Raw genomic sequence first — 19,168 nt, 5'->3', positions numbered from 1 at the left:
TTGTGGTTTGATTCATATGCGAAAGTGAATTGTTTTGTCGTTTGATATTTGATATCTATTTTATCTTTCAAATAGGGTTGCATTCAACTTAAACCCAAATTAATAGATTTATTTTGGGCTTTTCCAAATCGGCCCATTTATAGGCTGAAAACTGAAAGCCGCCGTCTTCCATCTCTGTCTCCGGCACTGTCTTATCTCCGATAATCGCAACTTTCTCAGAGTCTATCGGAATTTCTCTGTGAAACCCTAATAACAGTTACCTTAGTTGAGTTCTGTATACAATGGAAGAGGAAGTCCAAGTGGATGAGAATTTTCCCTTATTCTCCCGGAAAACTAAATCGGCCACAAAAAAACTCGTTCCTGCTCCAACCTCCATTGAAGAAACCCCAAAGCAGCTTGACAAGGAGACTAACTCTGGTCCTACCCCTAGTCATATCACCTTCTCTGACTTAGGCCTCGCCGGGTGGGCTGTACAGACCTGTAATGAGCTGGGCATGAAGAAACCCACTCCTGTACAATATCACTGTATCCCCAGAATACTCTCCGGACAGGATGTGTTAGGTTTAGCTCAGACTGGTAGTGGAAAAACAGCTGCATTTGCATTGCCTATTCTTCATCGTTTAGCTGAAGATCCTTATGGGGTGTCCTGTCTTGTGGTTACTCCGACACGGGAGCTTGCCTTTCAGCTTGCCGAGCAGTTTCGGGCCCTGGGATCCTGCTTGAATTTGCGGTGTGCTGTGATTGTGGGAGGAATGGATATGATAACCCAGACTAAGACTCTGATGCAAAGACCTCATGTGGTGATAGCAACTCCCGGAAGGATTAAGGTTCTCATTGAACAGAATCCTGATATTCCCCCAGTTTTCTCCAAAACTAAGGTAAAAACTAAGAGCTCTTTTTAGTTCTTAGAATTCCATTATTGTAGCTAAAAGAAACTATTTTTGAGAGGAAAGAATAAATTGAGATGAACTAAGGTCCAAAGGGTACATTTTTAAGGAGATTTCATTTAAAGATGCCTGTCGGAAGATTTGTATAATCAGTGCACTGTCACAGTACTAGTTTTTGTCAAAAATAATACAAAAAAGCTTTTTACCTCTTTGATAATCGATGTACGAGAATTATTTTGATATGTGGGTACACAAAAGTACTCGTAGAGCTTCACAGGCAAATAGCAGCAAGGCAGGTTTTGCAAAAAAATAAGTTCCGAATTTGTGTAATGATCATCTTTGAGCCCTCTGAAATCTTTTTCCGTAAGGGCCAGGAAAAAGAAGAGCAACAAATGAAGTTTTAGACACACTTTATTTCATGGAGACAAGAAGAGCAAAAATCATTTTCCTTGTTTTATGTGTTTTCTGTGTTTATGGCTGGCATCATATCCTGAAGGGTGAATTTATTTACTTGAAGTCCCATGTTCCTGTCAGGCTCCTTTACTATACCGTTAGTTTAATATTTGAAAATGCACAGAATAAATTCTCTTCAATTGTGAACGCTTATTTGTATGTTGCCTTTCAGTTCCTTGTCTTGGATGAAGCAGATAGAGTTCTAGACGTAGGGTTTGAAGAGGAGTTGAGAGCAATCTTTCAGTGTTTGCCGAAGAATCGACAAACTCTTCTGTTTTCTGCAACAATGACTAGCAACCTGCAGACGCTACTTGAGCTTTCTGCAAACAAAGCATATTTCTATGAGGCATATGAGGGATTCAAGACTGTAGAATCACTTAAGCAGCAGTACATTTTTATTCCAAAAAATGTGAAGGATGTCTATCTGCAATACATTTTATCCAAAATCAAAGATATAGACGTTCGCTCTGCAATTATTTTTGTTTCCACCTGCAGGTAGAATTATTTCTGAATCCCTAGACTCATTTTACTAATTAAATTTCTCTTATGTAGTCATGGAATAGATTAAAGCATTACCACTAGGGATATCTTATCAATCCAATAAATATTGAACAGTCACATGCTTTATTCGGGTTATTGTAGCTTCATATGAAAATTCTTTTGAGTGGTTTGCATGTGTGAAAGGATAGTCAAAATATGACTCCCATTACGATTCTATTGTCTAACTATGCACAGGGTCACAACTTTAATTATTGACTGGGGATTTGTCTGTAGCTTATGTAAAGGTCCAATTGTTATGTTAAAAGTTTCATTTGTTTTGGTGACTCTGACATTCCTCTTGGTAATATGATATTTGCATTACTCTATGTTTTTCATTTTTTCTGATTGGAAACTTCTTGCTGATAAAAGATAAGCTAGGATTTTTTTATTTTATTTTGAGAAGGTAACATTGTGTATATTCATTGAAACCAGTGCTTGGGTTGCACTAAACCATATTTACAGCTTGTCAAAAAGTAAAAAAACTGAATCTGAATCCGAATCCTAACAGGAACCTAGGATATCAATAATGGATTCAATGTCCTCTAAATACATTTGGTTGCACCAGAAACAAAAGATCCTGATACAATTTAGTTTTGATCTTTTGAAGATCACAACTCTTGCTCCCAAAACATCTAGCATTTCTTTCTTTCCAAACAATCCACCAAATACAGGCTGGGACAATCCTCCATCTATCTCTATCTGCAGCTCCCACCCTTACTTCTCCCCAACTGTATAAGCTAAGATTTATACAGTTATTTAGTCATATTGACCAATTAGGTGTAGATATGGTCAGAAAATTTGGTAGTTGCGAGGTTTATTAGCAGAGACTATGGGTGTGTTCGGTATGAGGGAAAATATTTACCAGAAAACAGTTTACAATTTTTCGATGTTCGGTTGGTTAAAATTTTTGTAATTTCTTTTTCTAGGAAAACAAGTTCTTTATAAGTGAGGAAAATGACTTCCCTCGTGTTTATGTCCTTCCCACTCTCTAGCACACCTTATCTTCACCCCCATTCCCACCACCGCACACCCCTACCCTCCCCACCGGTCACCGCCCATAGTATTTGTCTAGTCTAGGCTATATTCACATCCTTTAGGACTATAATTTTTGCTAACATACCGAGCACAAGAAAATAAGTAAGAAATTCACTTATTTTCCATCATTCCGAAAACGCTCTTAAAGAGAATGTGCAAAGATACATGAATACACGGTTCATTTCTTAACTTCTCTTTTGTGTGATGGATGAAAATTGTATAAAATACGACATTCTAGTTACGCATGTAGTACGAGAAAGATATATCTGAGAACAGAAAGAACTGAGAGTATATGGAAACAGGAAAAATGTGTGTTTTCTTTTCAGCATTACCCTACTAAATGATAGTTTCTATTCTTCTGCTGTGGCATGCAATGTTTGTCAGACAAAACTGTCGAGAATATGAAAAGCAGAGAATTCATGTTTGAGACCTATCTAAATAAATTAATGCATCTTGACTCTCTCTAATAGCACAAGCTTTTAAGAGGTGGTGCACACAACTCGACATGGTACCAAAGCTTACAGTATTAGTCTGTTTTTATCTGTTTTGTACCTGGAGTGTCCCGTTTTTTACCAGTACTAACTTAGTGCGTGGGCATTTACAGTAATAAAACTGCATAACATTTTATAAGTTCAACATGGTATTGAATTAGATAAGGTGCTAGATTCGGGTTTGATTCTTGTTGCTAATCATAATTATAAGGTTTTTCATGAAAAATGAATTTGGTCATATACAAAGAGCTGAGAGGCGTATTGGAAACTTACATTAAAAAAAAGGAATTATCTACCCTCTCAAGTCTCGAATAGTATAAGTTGCTCGGTTGATAAAACAAAATTAATTCAAAAACTTCTTCAACTTGTATTCTTTTTATGTTTTTATTGGCATGCAATACAGTTTTTTAGTGAATGAAAAATCCAGTATTCCTTTCACTAATAGCACCCCGATCAGTCTCACAACTCATAAGTATGTAAAAGGGTGTGACTCGGCTACTGTGATCTACCAAGACTAACTACAACAGCACACTCAGTGTAATCCTACCGGTGGAGCCTGGGAAGGGTAGGATGTACTCAGACCATACCCCCTCCCCCCCCTAAACGTTCGTGGTATAGAGAGGAAATGATACTACCAAGATCAACTATTTCACCAAAAATAAGAGATAAAACAAAAAAAGATCTCTTAAGGCGTAGATTTCAATAAGTGAAAGTATGTACAACACTTAGGTATGCAGACTAGTTTCGAACAAGTATCATAATCTTAGAGGTGACAGTACTCGTTGATGCTTTACTTATCAATCGTAAAAAATAAAAGAATGCTTTCTGTACATTCACAGTCATGTTTTACTATTTTGACTAGGAGTTGTCAGCTTTTGGGCTTGTTGTTGGAAGAACTCGAAATTGATGCTGCTGCATTGCATTCATACAAGTCCCAGTCACTGAGGCTTTCTGCTCTTCATAAATTCAAATCTGGCCAGGTCCCAATATTGGTCGCTACTGATGTCGCGAGTCGTGGTTTAGACATTCCAACAGTTGATCTGGTGGTAAATTATGACATTCCAAGGTGCGAATATGATTGTATCTTTCCATTACAAGTTAATTTAAAAGAGTTTAACGTTATAAATGTAGTGATTGTTTACTGCAGGTATCCACAGGATTATGTTCATCGTGTTGGACGTACTGCAAGAGCTGGACGAGGTGGACTTGCTGTCAGCTTTGTTACTCAGGTGAGAAGTTTTGCTGAATTAGCACCATCTAAAGGCAATACCAGCCCTTTATTCTCTTCTTCACAATTTTGAAGTTGTTGCCTGAGCTTGCCATGAGCATCCTCTAGATGACTGCACTGTTCCTTTTGTTTAGTTGATCTGCAAACTTCCTTTTTTCATCATCCATTTCCAGTAGCATTCATCATTGTCTCTCAGTATTTTCTTGCGTTGGCTCTCCTATCAGCTTCTGATGCCTTTTTCTTCTGTGAAGTCTACGCAGGCCTTAGCCTTTCAATTTCTTGTTTGATAGGATGAATATATTGTTCTTGATTGATATTGGTTGCATTAGCACCATCTAGTGCCATTGCTGACCGGCTATTTTCTTCACATTTTCAAAGCATCTCAGCATAGTCAGCACAAAGCTTTTCAAGTTAGCTTAAATGGTTGACAGCAGTCTCTTGTTCCTTTAGTTTTGACTCGATTGCTTCATAGAATTGTTTCGCTACATCGTGCTCATCCTCTTTCCAATTCAATTCATGAGTGAGCTTCATTGCTTTCGAATTTGCCTCCTAATCTTCTTCTTTTTTTCAAGTTCTTGGACGCAACTTGGCTTTACTTTTGATATCGAGTTTGTCCTGAGCTTCAGTCTCAAGCTTGGCCTCATCTGTTGCTTCATGTCGTGTACCCATTTCATCAATCTACAATTAGATCTTACCAAAAATACCTGACAGTTAGATTTTGGGTTGTAGTCCATCCCAAAAGGGAGAAGAAAAGAAGTGTGTTTAAGTTGGAAATGAAGAAATTGAATCGACAGACCTTTAGTCAAAAGGGTGTGTTGCTAATAAGTGTGATTCAGTATTAGTACTGGTTTTCTCTGAGTGAAGTCCTCTTCCTTTTATTTCGTCAAGCTTACTTACCCATATCACGGAAAAGGTGTTAGGGTATACACCAATAATAATGTTTGCTTTATGAATGTTTTTCTTTGCCTTAGGACTAATCAGGAACTTCTAGGACTTGAAGCTTTCAAATTTATTCTTTTGTTTGCTTAGTGTAAAGATTATTTCTTGCAGAATGATGTGGATCTCATTCATGAAATAGAAGCGGTGCTTGGGAAACAATTGGAGAAATTTGATTGTAAAGAGAATGAGGTGCTTGATGATATATCAAAGGTAAGACAGATACCTTCTTTTCCCCTTTTTGAAAATGTCTGGCCAATTTAATAAGTTTAGGATGTCAGTTTTATTTGCCTGCTTTGGATATTTCTATGCAATGAGTATCTCACAGGATTAAAGGGTGTGTTTGGTATGCCAGAAAATATTTTTGATTACCTGTATTGAGTACCTTGATGCAATAAGTACCCAACAGGCTTAAAAGTGTGCATTTGGTGTGGCAGAAAACATTCTTCAATACCTGTATTAATACCTTGATACAATACCAACAGGCTTAAAGGTGTATTTGGTATGGCAAAAAGTATTCTTGAATACCTGTATTAAATACCTCGATGCAAAGGGCAAAGAGTACCGACAGGCTTAAAGGGTGTGTTCTTAATAGTTTTCAAAACATAAGTTATTTTCTGGTACTTGATACTTGAGGGGAAATATTTTGCTCCAAAAGAGGGAGAATGACTTCCCTTTACTTTAGGTCAAAGTCATTGTCTTTCACTACTATCACATCTCTCAACTTCATATCCTTGCCTTAACCTAATGGTGTTACATCAAAACAATATCTGGTTTGCAACCAAATACCAGTAAACATCTTTTCGTTTTCCAGAAAATGACTTATGTCAAACCAAATACGCCTCAAGTGTTCAGTACTAATTTTAGATTCCTTCAATTGGTTGAAATTCTTTTAGCTTGACATGAACTTTTGTGACATGTGAAGGTTTACAAGGCGAAGCGTGTTGCATCAATGAAGATGATGGATGATGGGTTTGAGGAGAAAGCAGAAAGTCGTAAAGCCCAGAAACAGAAAATGCAAAATGAGAGAAAGGGAAAGAGCAAAAAGCAGAAAAGAGAAAGAGTAACAAAAGATATAGAAGTTTGAGATCTCCTATATTTGTGGATAGCTTAGGAGCAGAGAGTTTTTTTTTTATATAAGAGAGTTCTATTTTACACAAGTAGCTGAGATGTATATGTGATTTGGGTTTGGTTCAGATTTTTCAAAAATTAAATCAAACCATTTGTATCAAATTTTTAAATTTATAAACAAAATCGAATTAATGATATTTGGGTTTTCAATCTTGGGCTTTTTCGTTGTTGGTTTGAGTTTTTCAAATACCAAATCAAATTGTTTGTATTGAATTTTTAAAAATTCAAATTAAATCAAAATAATAAACATTGGATGATAAAGTATTCATACAAATATATAATTAATTTGTGCTTTAGGTATTTCTTTAGTCTAAATAAAACATAATTATCTTAGGTACTTCTTAAGAAATTAACACAAAATATGAGATGAGTGATGATACTAAAATATTCAATAAAAAATAATAATGAAATTGTATAAAATAAACATTGCAAATTGATAAGTGATAATGAAAATGATCATAATTTAAAAGTACTAAATACTGGTAAAATAAGTCCGATAAGTATTACTCCCTTCGTCTGGTATTGTTTGTCATGGTTTTTATTTTTAAGTCAAACTATAAAAATTTTGACTAACATTTTAAGATGCATTTTTTTCGTCATACTAATATGAAAAAATTGTAATCTATAGTACTTTTCATATAGTTTTAGAATATCTAATTTTTTTGTTTAAAGCATCGAATTAATGTGATTTAATTTACCTTTAAAAATTAGTCAAATTGACTTTCGAGAAGCGCAACATGACAAACATTTCTGTCGGAGGGAGTAGTTACATGATTAAACATTAAAGAAAAATTAAAATTAGATTATATATTTTAAATGTCAAAATCAATGTAAAACTAAAGAAAAAATATTCAATATTTTTGAATTCTTAGTGTTGATTAATTATTTTATTGACATTAGCACTGATTTGATTTTGAATTGAGCTTTATTAGATTTATAAATATTTAATGGACTATAAAATTATAAAAACGTATAAGTAATGTTTAGAAATTACATCAAAGTTATGTATAATATAAATTTAAAAATTATACATATTAATGTCAGATTGATTTGATTCCGAATTAACTTTTCTTTAGTTCTTTAAAATTAAATCAACCCACATATAATTAAATTTTTTTTCAATATCAAATCAAATCATTAATCGACTTTTTTTTAATATTCGTAGTTGAGAATCATATTTGACTTTTCTAGTATTAATGATCAATGTACTATATATAAAAATGTAAATTTTATATTAATTAAAAGATGATGATATTAAAAATGAATTATTTCCATGTACAAATATATATATCACATCATCCATCAGGTGCAAATCCAACATCCATCCTCCCTTTCACATTTACTACACCTAACCCGCATCTTCTTACGGGCCTCTTCATGTTAGGTTAGGCCCGCCCTGGCCCGGTTTGCTTGCTACTTCTTTCGAAGACACTCAGTTTATATAATTTATTTTATATTTTAGTATGTGTTTGAATATATAATTTTAAGTTGGTTTCATTTTATATTGTGATTTAAAAAGTTTTAATATAAAAATTGATTCATAAATTTAGATTTTGCAAAATAATCTCTACTAACCATGTATTTTATTTGTAAATAAAATCTATAATTCATATCATTACTTTTTAAACCACTTAAACTTATATCAACATAAAATATGTTATTATTTCAAATCATTTCATACTTTACCATTTATATTCATCAAATTCTTTAAATTTTTTTTGTCAAATTTGTTTGCCGACTAAGTTGTTCAATAAATGACTCAAATTAATAATGTTGGTTCATCTTCTCAATCATATATCGAGAAATGTATCTTGCTCAAAACTCAAAATCAAAATACTGTCACATTTTAGAATAATAAAAAAATTAAGACAACCTAAGAATAAAAATATGAAACTACAATATAAATATAATTATTTAACCTACGACTGATTTATCAATCAATCCATTAAAAAATACTTCAAACAATTAGAAAACAAACATCCAATAATAATAATTAAAAAATCATTATCGAAATCTTTACATTAATAATTCATTTACCGATAACTCAATAATTTTTGTCGATTCGATTTTGAAGGTGGTAGCATTTTTATTTTTGTTAATGTCCATTTCTCTCCCCACATGAAACATGAGTTTTTATAAAAAAAAAAAAAAAAAAAAGGGTGATTTGAAGTTAAGAGGTCAAAAAGGCAAAATCCAATTAAATAGACATGTAAGCGGGCCCATCTGTCGGCCCAGTCAACTCCACACATGTGTTATATATATTCGGCCCGGCCCGGCCCGGCCCATTATGGGTTCAGCTGGTTACTTCCCCCTCCCTGTGTACTGTACAACAATACAACAGCTTCTTAGAATCTCCGCTCATTTTCTCATTTCCTTTTTTTTTTCTCCTTTGTCTAGGGTTTTTGACAACAGTATATAAACACAGTTGCATAGAGATTCACCAAACTCTCTCGTATTCATTACAATGGCTTTTTCTTCTCTTCTCAAACCTACCGCCTCCGTAGTTCGACCTTCACATCGATCTCAGGTAAATATGCTGTTATTTGGATCTATGTTTCATTTTCTTCAACTTTGTTTTGTTTGCGTTCGTTGTAAGCTTTGTTACCAGTCGATCTGAATTTCTTCAGCTGCATTTTGATTTATTTTTTTAGTTTATGTATTAATGGAAGTGTTTTGACTTTTTATGAGTTTGTTCAGGTATCATGTGCAGGACTTCATCATAGTAGTAATTCTGTTAAATTACAATCGTCTATCTTCGGAGATGCTGTGACAATTTTGCAATCTTCGTCTTTACAGTGAGTGATTGTGTTTAAATATCTTTGATTTTCGTTACTAAGTAAAGAGAAAAGAGCTGATATACAAAAGTTAAACCTGCAGAAAATCTGGTGCCTGTAGTATTCAACCTGTCAGAGCAACTGCTACTGAGCTGCCTCCAACAGTTCCAAGTAATTTTTTTTTTTACATTTCTAAGTTTAAACGTTGTGATTTGATGATCAAATGGATGTGTTGTTGATATGCTTGAATTTGTTTGGCATTTGCTCAGGGTCACAGACTGGTGGGAAGACAAAGGTTGGCATAAATGGTATGTTGCTTCGTTTTGCTTTAGATTATGTAGTTCTCAAGGTTCTAGAGTTGAAAATATTAGCTGCTTTGTTTAAGATGTTCTCTTGATTTTCTGTCACTTGTAGAAGTTTATATCAAATTTCTAGTGTGAACATATATGGTTGTTACATTACCTGCAGAAATGTATGTCTAAGTTGTTCAAACATTGCAGGTTTTGGACGTATTGGAAGATTGGTATTACGAATTGCAACATTCAGGGATGATATTGAAGTGGTCGCCGTTAATGACCCATTTATCGATGCAAAGTATATGGTAAGAATGTATCCCATGAAAATATGGTGTGTGATTCTGCATGGAATTGGGATTGGTAGTGTTAATTGCCCTGTTCTATAAGCTCTGTAGAAATTAATATTGCGTTGCTAGGACTTCTGCTGATGTTAGTATGTCGAACTTAAGTATTAACACCTTAATAGGAAGGGTTGTCAATTGAATGGACTTTCCTGATATTAACAAGGATACATTTAAAAAGCACCATCATTAAACAAATAGTTCATTATATTTCTTTTTGTTTCTGCATTTATGAATTACTTCTTCCTCCTCCTCCTCCTGTATTTTGTGCTTTTCATCTTTTGATGGGACCACACCTTCCTTTCCTGCACAAGAGTTCCTTCTCAATTGTCCTTTATGTACTTCTGCGAGTAGATTTTTAGCTCTCTGTGGTATAGCTGACAAGGGAGGGATAGCCTAGCAATGAATCAGTGAAGAATCTCTAACTGTATTTATCACTAAGGGAGCAAAGTGAGGATGAACCACAGGGGTTCTGATCATATCAAAAGAAAAAAAACACCTTATGGGTTAAAGATGTAACATTTTCTGTTTGTTCATTTTAGGCTTACATGCTCAAGTATGATTCCACTCATGGAGTCTACAGTGGATCCATCAGTGTCCTGGATGACTCTACTTTGGAAATCAATGGGAAGCAGATTAAAGTCAGTAGCAAAAGGTATGTCAATTAAGGTACAAGTAAAACAAAAAAAAAAGATAAATCATGTTAGTTTATTGCTATCCCTCATGCAAACTTCTCTTGATGCAGGGATCCCGCAGATATTCCATGGGGTGATTTAGGTGCAGATTATGTTGTTGAATCTTCTGGTGTCTTCACAACTATTGATAAGGCCTCAGCACATAAGAAGGTGGAGGACATGCTATTGCTGGCCTTAAACGCTCTTTCTTTGCCCACCTTATTCATGCAGCTCTTGTGTTGATACTTTTTGTTTGATTGTGCAGGGTGGTGCAAAAAAGGTCGTAATCTCAGCACCATCAGCTGATGCACCTATGTTTGTGGTAGGAGTGAATGAGAAAACTTACAAAGCCAACATGGATGTTGTTTCTAACGCTAGCTGTACTACCAATTGCCTTGCTCCCCTTGCCAAGGTTTGGCTTAAGAACTGGCTTAATTGAACAACCACACATGATTTGCTTGTTCTCCACTTTTGACGGTCTTTCCGATGCTGTTTCTCGTTGCAGGTGGTTCATGAAGAGTTTGGCATTGTTGAGGGATTAATGACTACTGTGCATGCAACAACAGGTATGTCTCTTCTTGCTTAACACACATGTAAACCATGTCTACCTTCTCTTTTGTTTGTTTACATTCTTCGGATGTTGTATTTAAATTGATATCATGGTCAGCTACCCAAAAGACTGTTGATGGGCCATCAATGAAGGATTGGCGAGGAGGCCGTGGTGCTGGGCAAAACATCATTCCTAGTTCAACTGGTGCTGCTAAGGTATTACATAAGTTCTTGATATATTATTTACCTTTTCTGATTCTCTTTCCTTTTCTTTTTTTTGGTTATTGGGGTGGGGGGAAGAGGGGCAAGTTCAATTTCGTGTTGGAAGATAAATGTTCCTCTTTGATTATAGGCTGTAGGAAAAGTTCTGCCAGAATTGAATGGGAAGCTCACTGGAATGGCGTTCCGTGTCCCAACACCTAATGTCTCTGTTGTTGACTTGACTTGCCGGCTAGATAAAAGTGCTTCTTATGATGATGTGAAAGCAGCGATAAAGTACGCTTTCTATATGCTCTATCATTTGGCTCTTGTTTAATGGGCAATCGTGTTTTTGGGCCACTTTGCCTGATTTAGTGCTTTCTTTGCTCTAGGTATGCATCAGAGGGTCCACTTAAAGGCATTTTGGGTTACACAGACGAGGATGTTGTCTCAAATGATTTTGTTGGCGATTTCAGGTAGATTTGCTCATTCTCCTCTTTTGATCTCTAACACGGTAATCTTAGGGAATAGTTGTCATATAGCCAGGGAGATCTAATGTGATTTAGAAGTTCATATTCTCTGAATGCTTCCATATATCTGTTTCCTGTTGCACCTTTGACGAGATAAAATGTGAAACATATTAATGGTTGTGGATAATTATCACTCCATTATTGCCCCTGGGTAGATGTGCTACTCAGAGACTTCCAGTTTCATGAGCCCAAAAGATCACAAACAAAAACGTATTTTTTAAAAGAAAAACAAATTCACCCGTATTCTGCAGTCCTTCTCTTGAATGTTTTTCTGTAAAATAATTTATTGTCTGCCACACGGGCTTTTGTATAGTGGTTAGAGCACTGGGTTTTGGTGCATTTCATGAGTTCAAACCCTGGTGCAGTCAAATCCGGGTATTTAAGTGACTAAGAGTAGAAGAGTGCAGGTCGATTATCGACCGAGTCTCAAACCATGCACCAGCTAGCCCTCGGGAATTTCTCGGTTTGAAATAATTTATGTGTGATCTTAACTTCTCATTCTAAAGTTTCACGGTAAACACTATTAGGGGAAAGCAAGATGTCCCTCTATGTACAGAAATTGTTAGGGGAGTTGCATGACTGTTCGTTCTCTTTATTTTGTGGAAGTGGAAGATTTCTTGCAACAGCTCATTAAATTATGCATGCAAGCGGAATGTCTGTCGTCTTCAAAAGTTGGCTTAGGTATGGAAGAGGAGAAAGGTTGATATGCTCTCCTCTTCTCAGCTACATATGATTATATGGGTGTTTGTCAAGCTCGTCTTATAAAATAAAGGAGGATAAAGTATTTGAGTTTCTGGTGCTCTTGTATAAGACACTTTTGACCTTCATCTGAATAAAGGATGATGAAGTAATACTAATATCTGAGCTTCTGGTGCTTGTGTAAGACATGATTAACCTTAAGGGGCTGTTTGGTAGGATGTAATAGATAAAATAATACTCTCTCCGTCCCATTTTATGGGGCAACATTTGACCCGGCACGGAGTTTAAGAAATAATGAGACTTTGGAATGTTTACCAAATTGCCCTTCAAAAAAGTAAACTCGCCTTTCTCTCTCCTCATAAATGTATTAGAGTACTTAAGTGGGACCAACAAGGGTAAAAGAGGAATTGTACCTTTAAATACTTACCATAAAAGAAGATGTGACATTCTTTTTGGGACCGACCAAAAAGGAAATGGTGCCACATAAAATGGGACGGAGGGAGTAGTACATTATTAGCCAACGACTACTTTTCTCATGAAGTCAAGAGACTAGAAGGAGAATTCACTTGTGGAAAGGGGGCAGGGCTAGAGGACTGTGTGGCTCAAGACACAAAGAACGGCAAGGAAAGTCACCACCTTAGGTTGAAAGCACACTTCCCTTTTGAATTGTGTTTGTGAGCTTCTTGCCTCTGGCATCTGTCTTGTCTGTCTGAATGATGGAACTTCCAATATAATGGTATAATACCTTGTTTGATAGTGTTTTCAAGGTATGTATAACTAATAGTTATATTGGGGTGTACAACTATAGTAGCAACCCATAGTATTAGCAATATCAGGGTTATAAATACATGGATATTTAAATACAGAACTTCATTGAATATACCAAACGAAAGTGGCTAGAAACTAATCCCAACATTACATTACATCCTATCCGGTACTATCTTAGACACCCTACCAGACGACCCCTAAGTGTAATAGTATTTTGGAGTAGCCAATATCTCAACTTTTGCTGAATAAACAACACGTTTTTTAATATGATGCCAGATTGATTTATTAACAATAGAAAATTCCTCCTGATAAGTAACGACATTTATATACAAATTAGTCATTTGGCAGTGCTATCATTAAGTGGTACACTTAAGTATAATCATCCAAAGATAAAAGGGTTGTGCTATGAATTGAGGACACGAGTATTAGAGGACAGTGGCGTGTAGGATATAAGTAGACAAAACTGCTAATAGTTTTAACTTTGAATGATATACTACTACAACTACTGATTTGAAGCTATGCTGAATTTCTAATTAATTAATTTGGTATGTAGATCAAGCATATTTGATGCTAAAGCTGGTATAGGCCTGAGCAAATCATTCGTGAAGCTCGTCTCCTGGTATGATAACGAGTGGGGTTACAGGTATGGCTTTTTATCTCTGAACCAACCGTCCCAAACAAGAAAGTTAATGACAAAAAATGAGTTGAAAACCTTGTCCATATTACTATATCACAGAACTGTTGACAAAGTTGTATTGGAATCTTAACCTTTGCAGCAACCGAGTATTGGACCTCATCGAGCACATGGCGTTGGTTGCATCCATCCATTGAAATACAACATAATACTAGCTACTGCAGAGTTTGGCGCAAGCAATATTTTGTATTTGAAAAAGTTGTGGAGTAGAATGCTCCATTTTGGTTATGGATTGAGTTTCATTACTATCGTACTTTAGTTTACAATAATGAAACAGTTGGACATGTATGATTGATTATATGCTGTCTTTTTCACAAGGATGTAATTTTATACTGTTGCTACTATGGAGAGGTGGCAATTTTCTTGCTTAAAAGGAGAGCAGAAAATTTGTTAATTTGCCGATTACTGCTGAACTTAATAGATGATATCTAACTGCTACAATTACACTCTTGATTCTCTGATTCACATTGTTAAAAGAAGTTTGTCATCGTGAAGGCTTATAGATATCAAAAGCTAAATAGTTTAAAAACAAGTGTTTCTGATTTGTATTCTACTTGTAGTTGTAGGATAAGTGGTGCTTCCAATTTGTGCTTTATGAAGCACTTGGAATAGATAAGGACAAAAAATCGATTGTTTAGTGCATATTCTTTCACTTTTATGCCTTGTTTTTTAATGTATAATGGAGAATGACGCATCATAAAGCTAGTAAAAGAAGAAAAAGGATGCAAGATTCATGCAGCAATGTTTATATGTGGAGTAGTTGGTTTTATTGCCAATTAAAGTTTGAATGCTACGTACTCCGTATTTCTTATCTGATAAGACTTACTAGTACTCACTTAAGTTAAAATTAAAGTTTATGGGTTAAGAGTTATAGTCCATTCGAATCATTGAGTTTTAAATTAATAACTTAACATATTTCTTGAGGCAAATATAGAATTTTGATCAAACTACTACGTGCTCAAAAGGAATACTATCACTTTATCATTATTAAAGAAGAAAGTATCCAACTTTAATTAAATGACGACTGATTCAGACTTGCTCAAGTAGTTGAACACTCTCATCACCGATCTGGTCGGTTAAAAGTTTGAATTATTTAAAGGGTAATGAGAACATTATTGATCTTCTTGAAATGAGACGGATAAATGAAAATGTTATTAATCCTCTCGAAATGAAACGGATAAGTGAGAACGTTATTGATCCTCAGAAAAAAAACATAGATGTGGATAGATGACTGTTGTCGTGCTGCAATGGACTAGATATCAAATGCATGATGACTGTTAAGTAAAACAATATTTTTATAATCCAATTCTACGTACTAGGGTAATTTAATTCATTTTTTTGCAAGTATTTAAATGCCTTTTCATTTCCTCAGCTATTTGATTTTACATGAAAATTAAGAAGAACAAAAACATTTTTTTTTTTATATATATAAGAACTTTCAAATATAAAAATGCATTGTTAACTGATTTTATCATAAAAATATTGTGGTTAAGAAAAATCATGAGATGATGACTCTTACTATATAAACAGCAGAAAAACTAATTGTTCAGTAATATCAGTACGTAACTATTACGACTACTATAAACATGGAGATCAGTCGGAGTAATGTTGGTGGCGGCAGCAATGACGGCCCTCTGTTCGACAGTTTTAGGACGGAACTGCTGTCTCCGGCTGCCCAGGCGGTGGTTGATCAGATTCAGTCATCATCTTCCGCGTCATGGAGGCTTAACGTTAGTGAATTTCATCTTCCAGAGCAACGACGCTCTGATCCTCGCTGCTTCAGTGTCCATCGTCTCCTTCCCACTCCCAGTATGTATCTGTTCCAATTTATGTAGCACGGTTCAAATTTCGAGGGTCAAATAGTTTAATTTGGGCATGTAATCTTCAAACGATTCCAATTTATATAGCACAGTTCAAATTTCGAGAGTCAAATAGTTTAATTTGGGGATAAATCTTCAAATGTAAAATACAGTCAATTATAAATTTGTTTGAATCTCGAAATTTAAAAAGTAAGTACTAATTCATTTTCCAGTCGCGATTTCTGTTCTATTGCGTGATAATTTACAGGGAAACAGGGTAAAATCGCGGAATATTACAAAAGGCAGGAAAGGCTTGTAGAAGGGTTCAATGAGATGGATACCATTAATGAATCTGGTTGTTTACCTGCAAGTCTAACTGAGGTTTGTTTGTTTGTTTCTTTAAATTGCTCGAGAAGGCGTAAATTGACTCTTGACAATAATTGTGTACTTTATCAGGACGAAATGAAGCAGCTTGCTAGGAGTGAAAGGATGGCTATTCATTTATCAAACATGGCTAATGTGTTACTATTCATAGCAAAAATATACGCATCTGTTCAGAGTAAATCATTGGCTGTTATAGCATCGACGTTGGATTCTCTGTTAGACCTTTTATCCGGGTTTATTCTGTGGTTTACTTCTAATGCCATGAGAAATCCAAATCAGTATCACTATCCTATTGGGAAAAAAAGGATGCAGCCTGTGGTGCGTGATCATACTCAGTTTAATTCATTTGTTCTATTGTTTTCTTAACTCATTCGTTGCTATTTTGCTCAGGGTGTTATTGTTTTTGCATCTGTAATGGCAACACTAGGATTACAAATACTGTTTGAGTCTGCAAAAGAACTCATAAATCAGGTATGTCAATTGCTGAGAATGGATTTTGCACAGCAGCTGCTACCTTATGATGATTGAGTTTTGAAAATTTGAATTCCAACTACTAGAGATCAATCGTTAAAATTTGTCCCTCGATTTTGAAATACTAGGAAACGGAAGGGCAAAACGATAGGTTTTGGTACTTCTACTGTTGGATAGATATTGCAATTTCTCTAGCAACTGCATTACACTTGACTTGTTAACCTGCATTTGTTGTTTGGATGGTTCTATCTATGTGTATGAGATCAGTCTCGCCCTGAGATGGACCACGAGAAGGAAAAATGGACGATTGGGATTATGGTCTCGGTCACAATGGTCAAGTTTCTGCTTATGGTCTACTGTCGAAGGTTCAAAAATGAAATTGTAAGAGCTTATGCCCAAGACCATTTCTTTGATGTCATAACCAACTCAGTTGGATTAGTGACTGCTGTCTTAGCAGTCCGATTCTACTGGTGGATCGATCCTACAGGAGCTATCATAGTGAGTTCACAATCACAAGTCACAACTTTCGATTAGTAGTAAGACATTGTTTCACACTGCTGATAATCTTAGAAGTCTTTATATATATATACACATTGTACTTTCAGATAGCTCTGTACACAATTAGCACGTGGGCGAGGACAGTAGCAGAAAATGTCGGGGTACTCATAGGAAGAACAGCTCCACCAGACTTTCTTACGAAATTAACCTATCTTATATGGAATCATCATGAAGAGATCAAGCACATTGACACGGTTAGAGCATATACTTTTGGCGTAAATTACTTTGTGGAAGTTGATATAGTGTTGCCAGAGGACATGTTTTTGAATCAGGCACATAATATTGGTGAAACACTGCAAGAAAAACTGGAGCAACTCCCTGAAGTAGAGCGTGCTTTCGTCCATATTGACTTCGAGTTCACTCACAGGCCAGAACACAAAATCACAGTGTAATGACACACATACTAGTTGCATCAAGGACCTTTACTCAAAATAATATTTATGTTGAGTTGAATCCATGAATTATTCAAGATCATTGGCTTTGTCCAGATGAAAGAAAAATCTAGCGAAGTTTCTTTGTTTGATAAGGTAACAATTTTATTATTGAATTGAACAATAAAAAGCTAGTTGAAAACAAGAAGTATATCAGAACTTATAAAAAGCGGATATTCAGATACTGATTCAAATTCACACATCATATTATTAATATGAGACCTCAATCTTATAAACAAAAGGAATACTATGGGTGCACCAAAAGGAATCATGGACAAAAGATTTACTCTTCTTTTTTTAATCAAGATAAAGAATGTCATTGAGATAGATTGTTTTTGTTATTTTTATTGTTTGAACGCTTCTAAAGAAAAAAGATGATATAATAGATCAGAATTTGTTCTCTCGCTCCTTGCTGGAGGAGCGATATATCAGAAAGTAAAGCCCTTTTCTTTAACTTAAGTATCATAATTACTAATGAGTTGTTGATGAGAATTATACAATTTTGGTATCGCTTTATCTTTAACTTGTATAATTACAGTCATAAATTAGATTTTTAAAGTTATTTAAGAGTTGCAAAATTATAGTTATTAAATAAGAGATGAGATATAATGGTGAGCTCAAACTTTTGAAAAACGGGTCAATGAATCATGCGAGTAAAATTTTTAAATAAATGAATTTTATTTTAATATCGATCTTGCACGTATCAAATTTAGAAATATCAAGTTATGAATATTTTATTTGATGTGAATGTCCACTATTAAATGTAGCTTCTCCATTACGATTCACCATTAAGTTCCACCTCCTCAATGATCTCTATTTCTTCTAACTTTCGTGTCTCCGATATTCTCCATAATCTTTTTCTTTAGAAGTCGTTTGATAATTAGATAAGAAATGAGTTATTTATATATTAATTTTCATGTAACTTAATCAACATTTGATTGGTAGAAAGAAAATAAGTTATTAATTATAAAATTCATAAAACGTTTGATTAAACATCCCATATAACTAATACATGGTTATATGTATACGTTGTAAGAATATTTACATATTATTTTATGCAAGATGAAATGCTTATGAATAACTAATTCCTGCATGATTAATACATTATACATAAATTTGCTCATAATTCATACATCATTACTTACATAACTCTATCTAGCTACCAAATAAAAAAGGCGAAGTCATATTATGAAATACACTTGAAAGTTAGAATTATTTTTGACGAAAAAAATTAATCGAGGATATTTATGTGTCATTCTTAATACATTAGGGGTAACTTTAGCCATTTTCCATTCTTTTAT

At 34.8% G+C, this 19,168-nt stretch overlaps 3 protein-coding genes across 4 annotated transcripts; all 3 read left to right on the top strand.

Annotated features, from left to right (window-relative positions):
- The first annotated feature begins 40 nt into the window (after window positions 1-40).
- On the top strand, window positions 41-6,851 carry LOC107031845 (DEAD-box ATP-dependent RNA helicase 36). The gene is made up of 6 exons (XM_015233332.2): window positions 41-878; window positions 1,513-1,835; window positions 4,269-4,472; window positions 4,554-4,635; window positions 5,685-5,783; window positions 6,496-6,851. Exons 1-6 carry the CDS (start codon window positions 282-284, stop codon window positions 6,655-6,657), a joined length of 1,467 nt encoding a protein of 488 aa, XP_015088818.1. The 5' UTR covers window positions 41-281; the 3' UTR covers window positions 6,658-6,851.
- A 2,177-nt stretch (window positions 6,852-9,028) lies between these two features.
- On the top strand, window positions 9,029-14,610 carry LOC107002617 (glyceraldehyde-3-phosphate dehydrogenase GAPCP1, chloroplastic-like). Its single transcript, XM_015200704.2, has 14 exons — window positions 9,029-9,228; window positions 9,399-9,496; window positions 9,579-9,646; window positions 9,745-9,783; window positions 9,976-10,076; window positions 10,655-10,767; window positions 10,858-10,957; window positions 11,052-11,198; window positions 11,292-11,352; window positions 11,454-11,551; window positions 11,688-11,830; window positions 11,926-12,009; window positions 14,084-14,173; window positions 14,307-14,610. Exons 1-14 carry the CDS (start codon window positions 9,166-9,168, stop codon window positions 14,359-14,361), a joined length of 1,260 nt encoding a protein of 419 aa, XP_015056190.1. The 5' UTR covers window positions 9,029-9,165; the 3' UTR covers window positions 14,362-14,610.
- Window positions 14,611-15,639: 1,029 nt separating this feature from the next.
- On the top strand, window positions 15,640-18,051 carry LOC107032367 (metal tolerance protein 10). 2 transcript variants are annotated; one of them, XM_015233963.2, is made up of 6 exons: window positions 15,640-16,033; window positions 16,292-16,404; window positions 16,480-16,725; window positions 16,798-16,878; window positions 17,146-17,376; window positions 17,484-18,051. In XM_015233963.2, exons 1-6 carry the CDS (start codon window positions 15,811-15,813, stop codon window positions 17,826-17,828), a joined length of 1,239 nt encoding a protein of 412 aa, XP_015089449.1. In that variant the 5' UTR covers window positions 15,640-15,810; the 3' UTR covers window positions 17,829-18,051. The 2 variants fall into 2 exon arrangements, with proteins under 2 accessions (XP_015089449.1, XP_027767912.1); XM_027912111.1 differs by having other exon boundaries at window positions 15,920-16,033; window positions 16,257-16,404.
- Window positions 18,052-19,168: the final 1,117 nt, after the last annotated feature.

The sequence above is a fragment of the Solanum pennellii genome, chromosome 10 (genome assembly GCF_001406875.1).
Source record: "Solanum pennellii chromosome 10, SPENNV200".
Taxonomy (NCBI): Eukaryota; Viridiplantae; Streptophyta; class Magnoliopsida; order Solanales; family Solanaceae; genus Solanum; species Solanum pennellii.
This window is presented reverse-complemented; position numbering and strand designations above follow the sequence as displayed.

What these genes read in the sequence shown, in the direction of transcription:
- LOC107031845 (XM_015233332.2), top strand. Translation starts at nt 282, where the DNA reads ATGGAAGAGGAAGTCCAAGTGGATGAGAATTTTCCCTTATTCTCCCGG. An exon ending in ATTTTTGTTTCCACCTGCAG is followed by an intron (nt 1,836 to 4,268) that starts GTAGAATTATTT and finishes TATTTTGACTAG; the next exon opens with GAGTTGTCAGCTTTTGGGCT. An exon ending in GTAAATTATGACATTCCAAG is followed by an intron (nt 4,473 to 4,553) that starts GTGCGAATATGA and finishes TGTTTACTGCAG; the next exon opens with GTATCCACAGGATTATGTTC.
- LOC107032367 (XM_015233963.2), top strand. Translation starts at nt 15,811, where the DNA reads ATGGAGATCAGTCGGAGTAATGTTGGTGGCGGCAGCAATGACGGCCCT. An exon ending in TCGTCTCCTTCCCACTCCCA is followed by an intron (nt 16,034 to 16,291) that starts GTATGTATCTGT and finishes GATAATTTACAG; the next exon opens with GGAAACAGGGTAAAATCGCG. An exon ending in TACCTGCAAGTCTAACTGAG is followed by an intron (nt 16,405 to 16,479) that starts GTTTGTTTGTTT and finishes GTACTTTATCAG; the next exon opens with GACGAAATGAAGCAGCTTGC.
- LOC107002617 (XM_015200704.2), top strand. Translation starts at nt 9,166, where the DNA reads ATGGCTTTTTCTTCTCTTCTCAAACCTACCGCCTCCGTAGTTCGACCT. An exon ending in TTGCAATCTTCGTCTTTACA is followed by an intron (nt 9,497 to 9,578) that starts GTGAGTGATTGT and finishes TTAAACCTGCAG; the next exon opens with AAAATCTGGTGCCTGTAGTA. An exon ending in ATTAAAGTCAGTAGCAAAAG is followed by an intron (nt 10,768 to 10,857) that starts GTATGTCAATTA and finishes CTCTTGATGCAG; the next exon opens with GGATCCCGCAGATATTCCAT.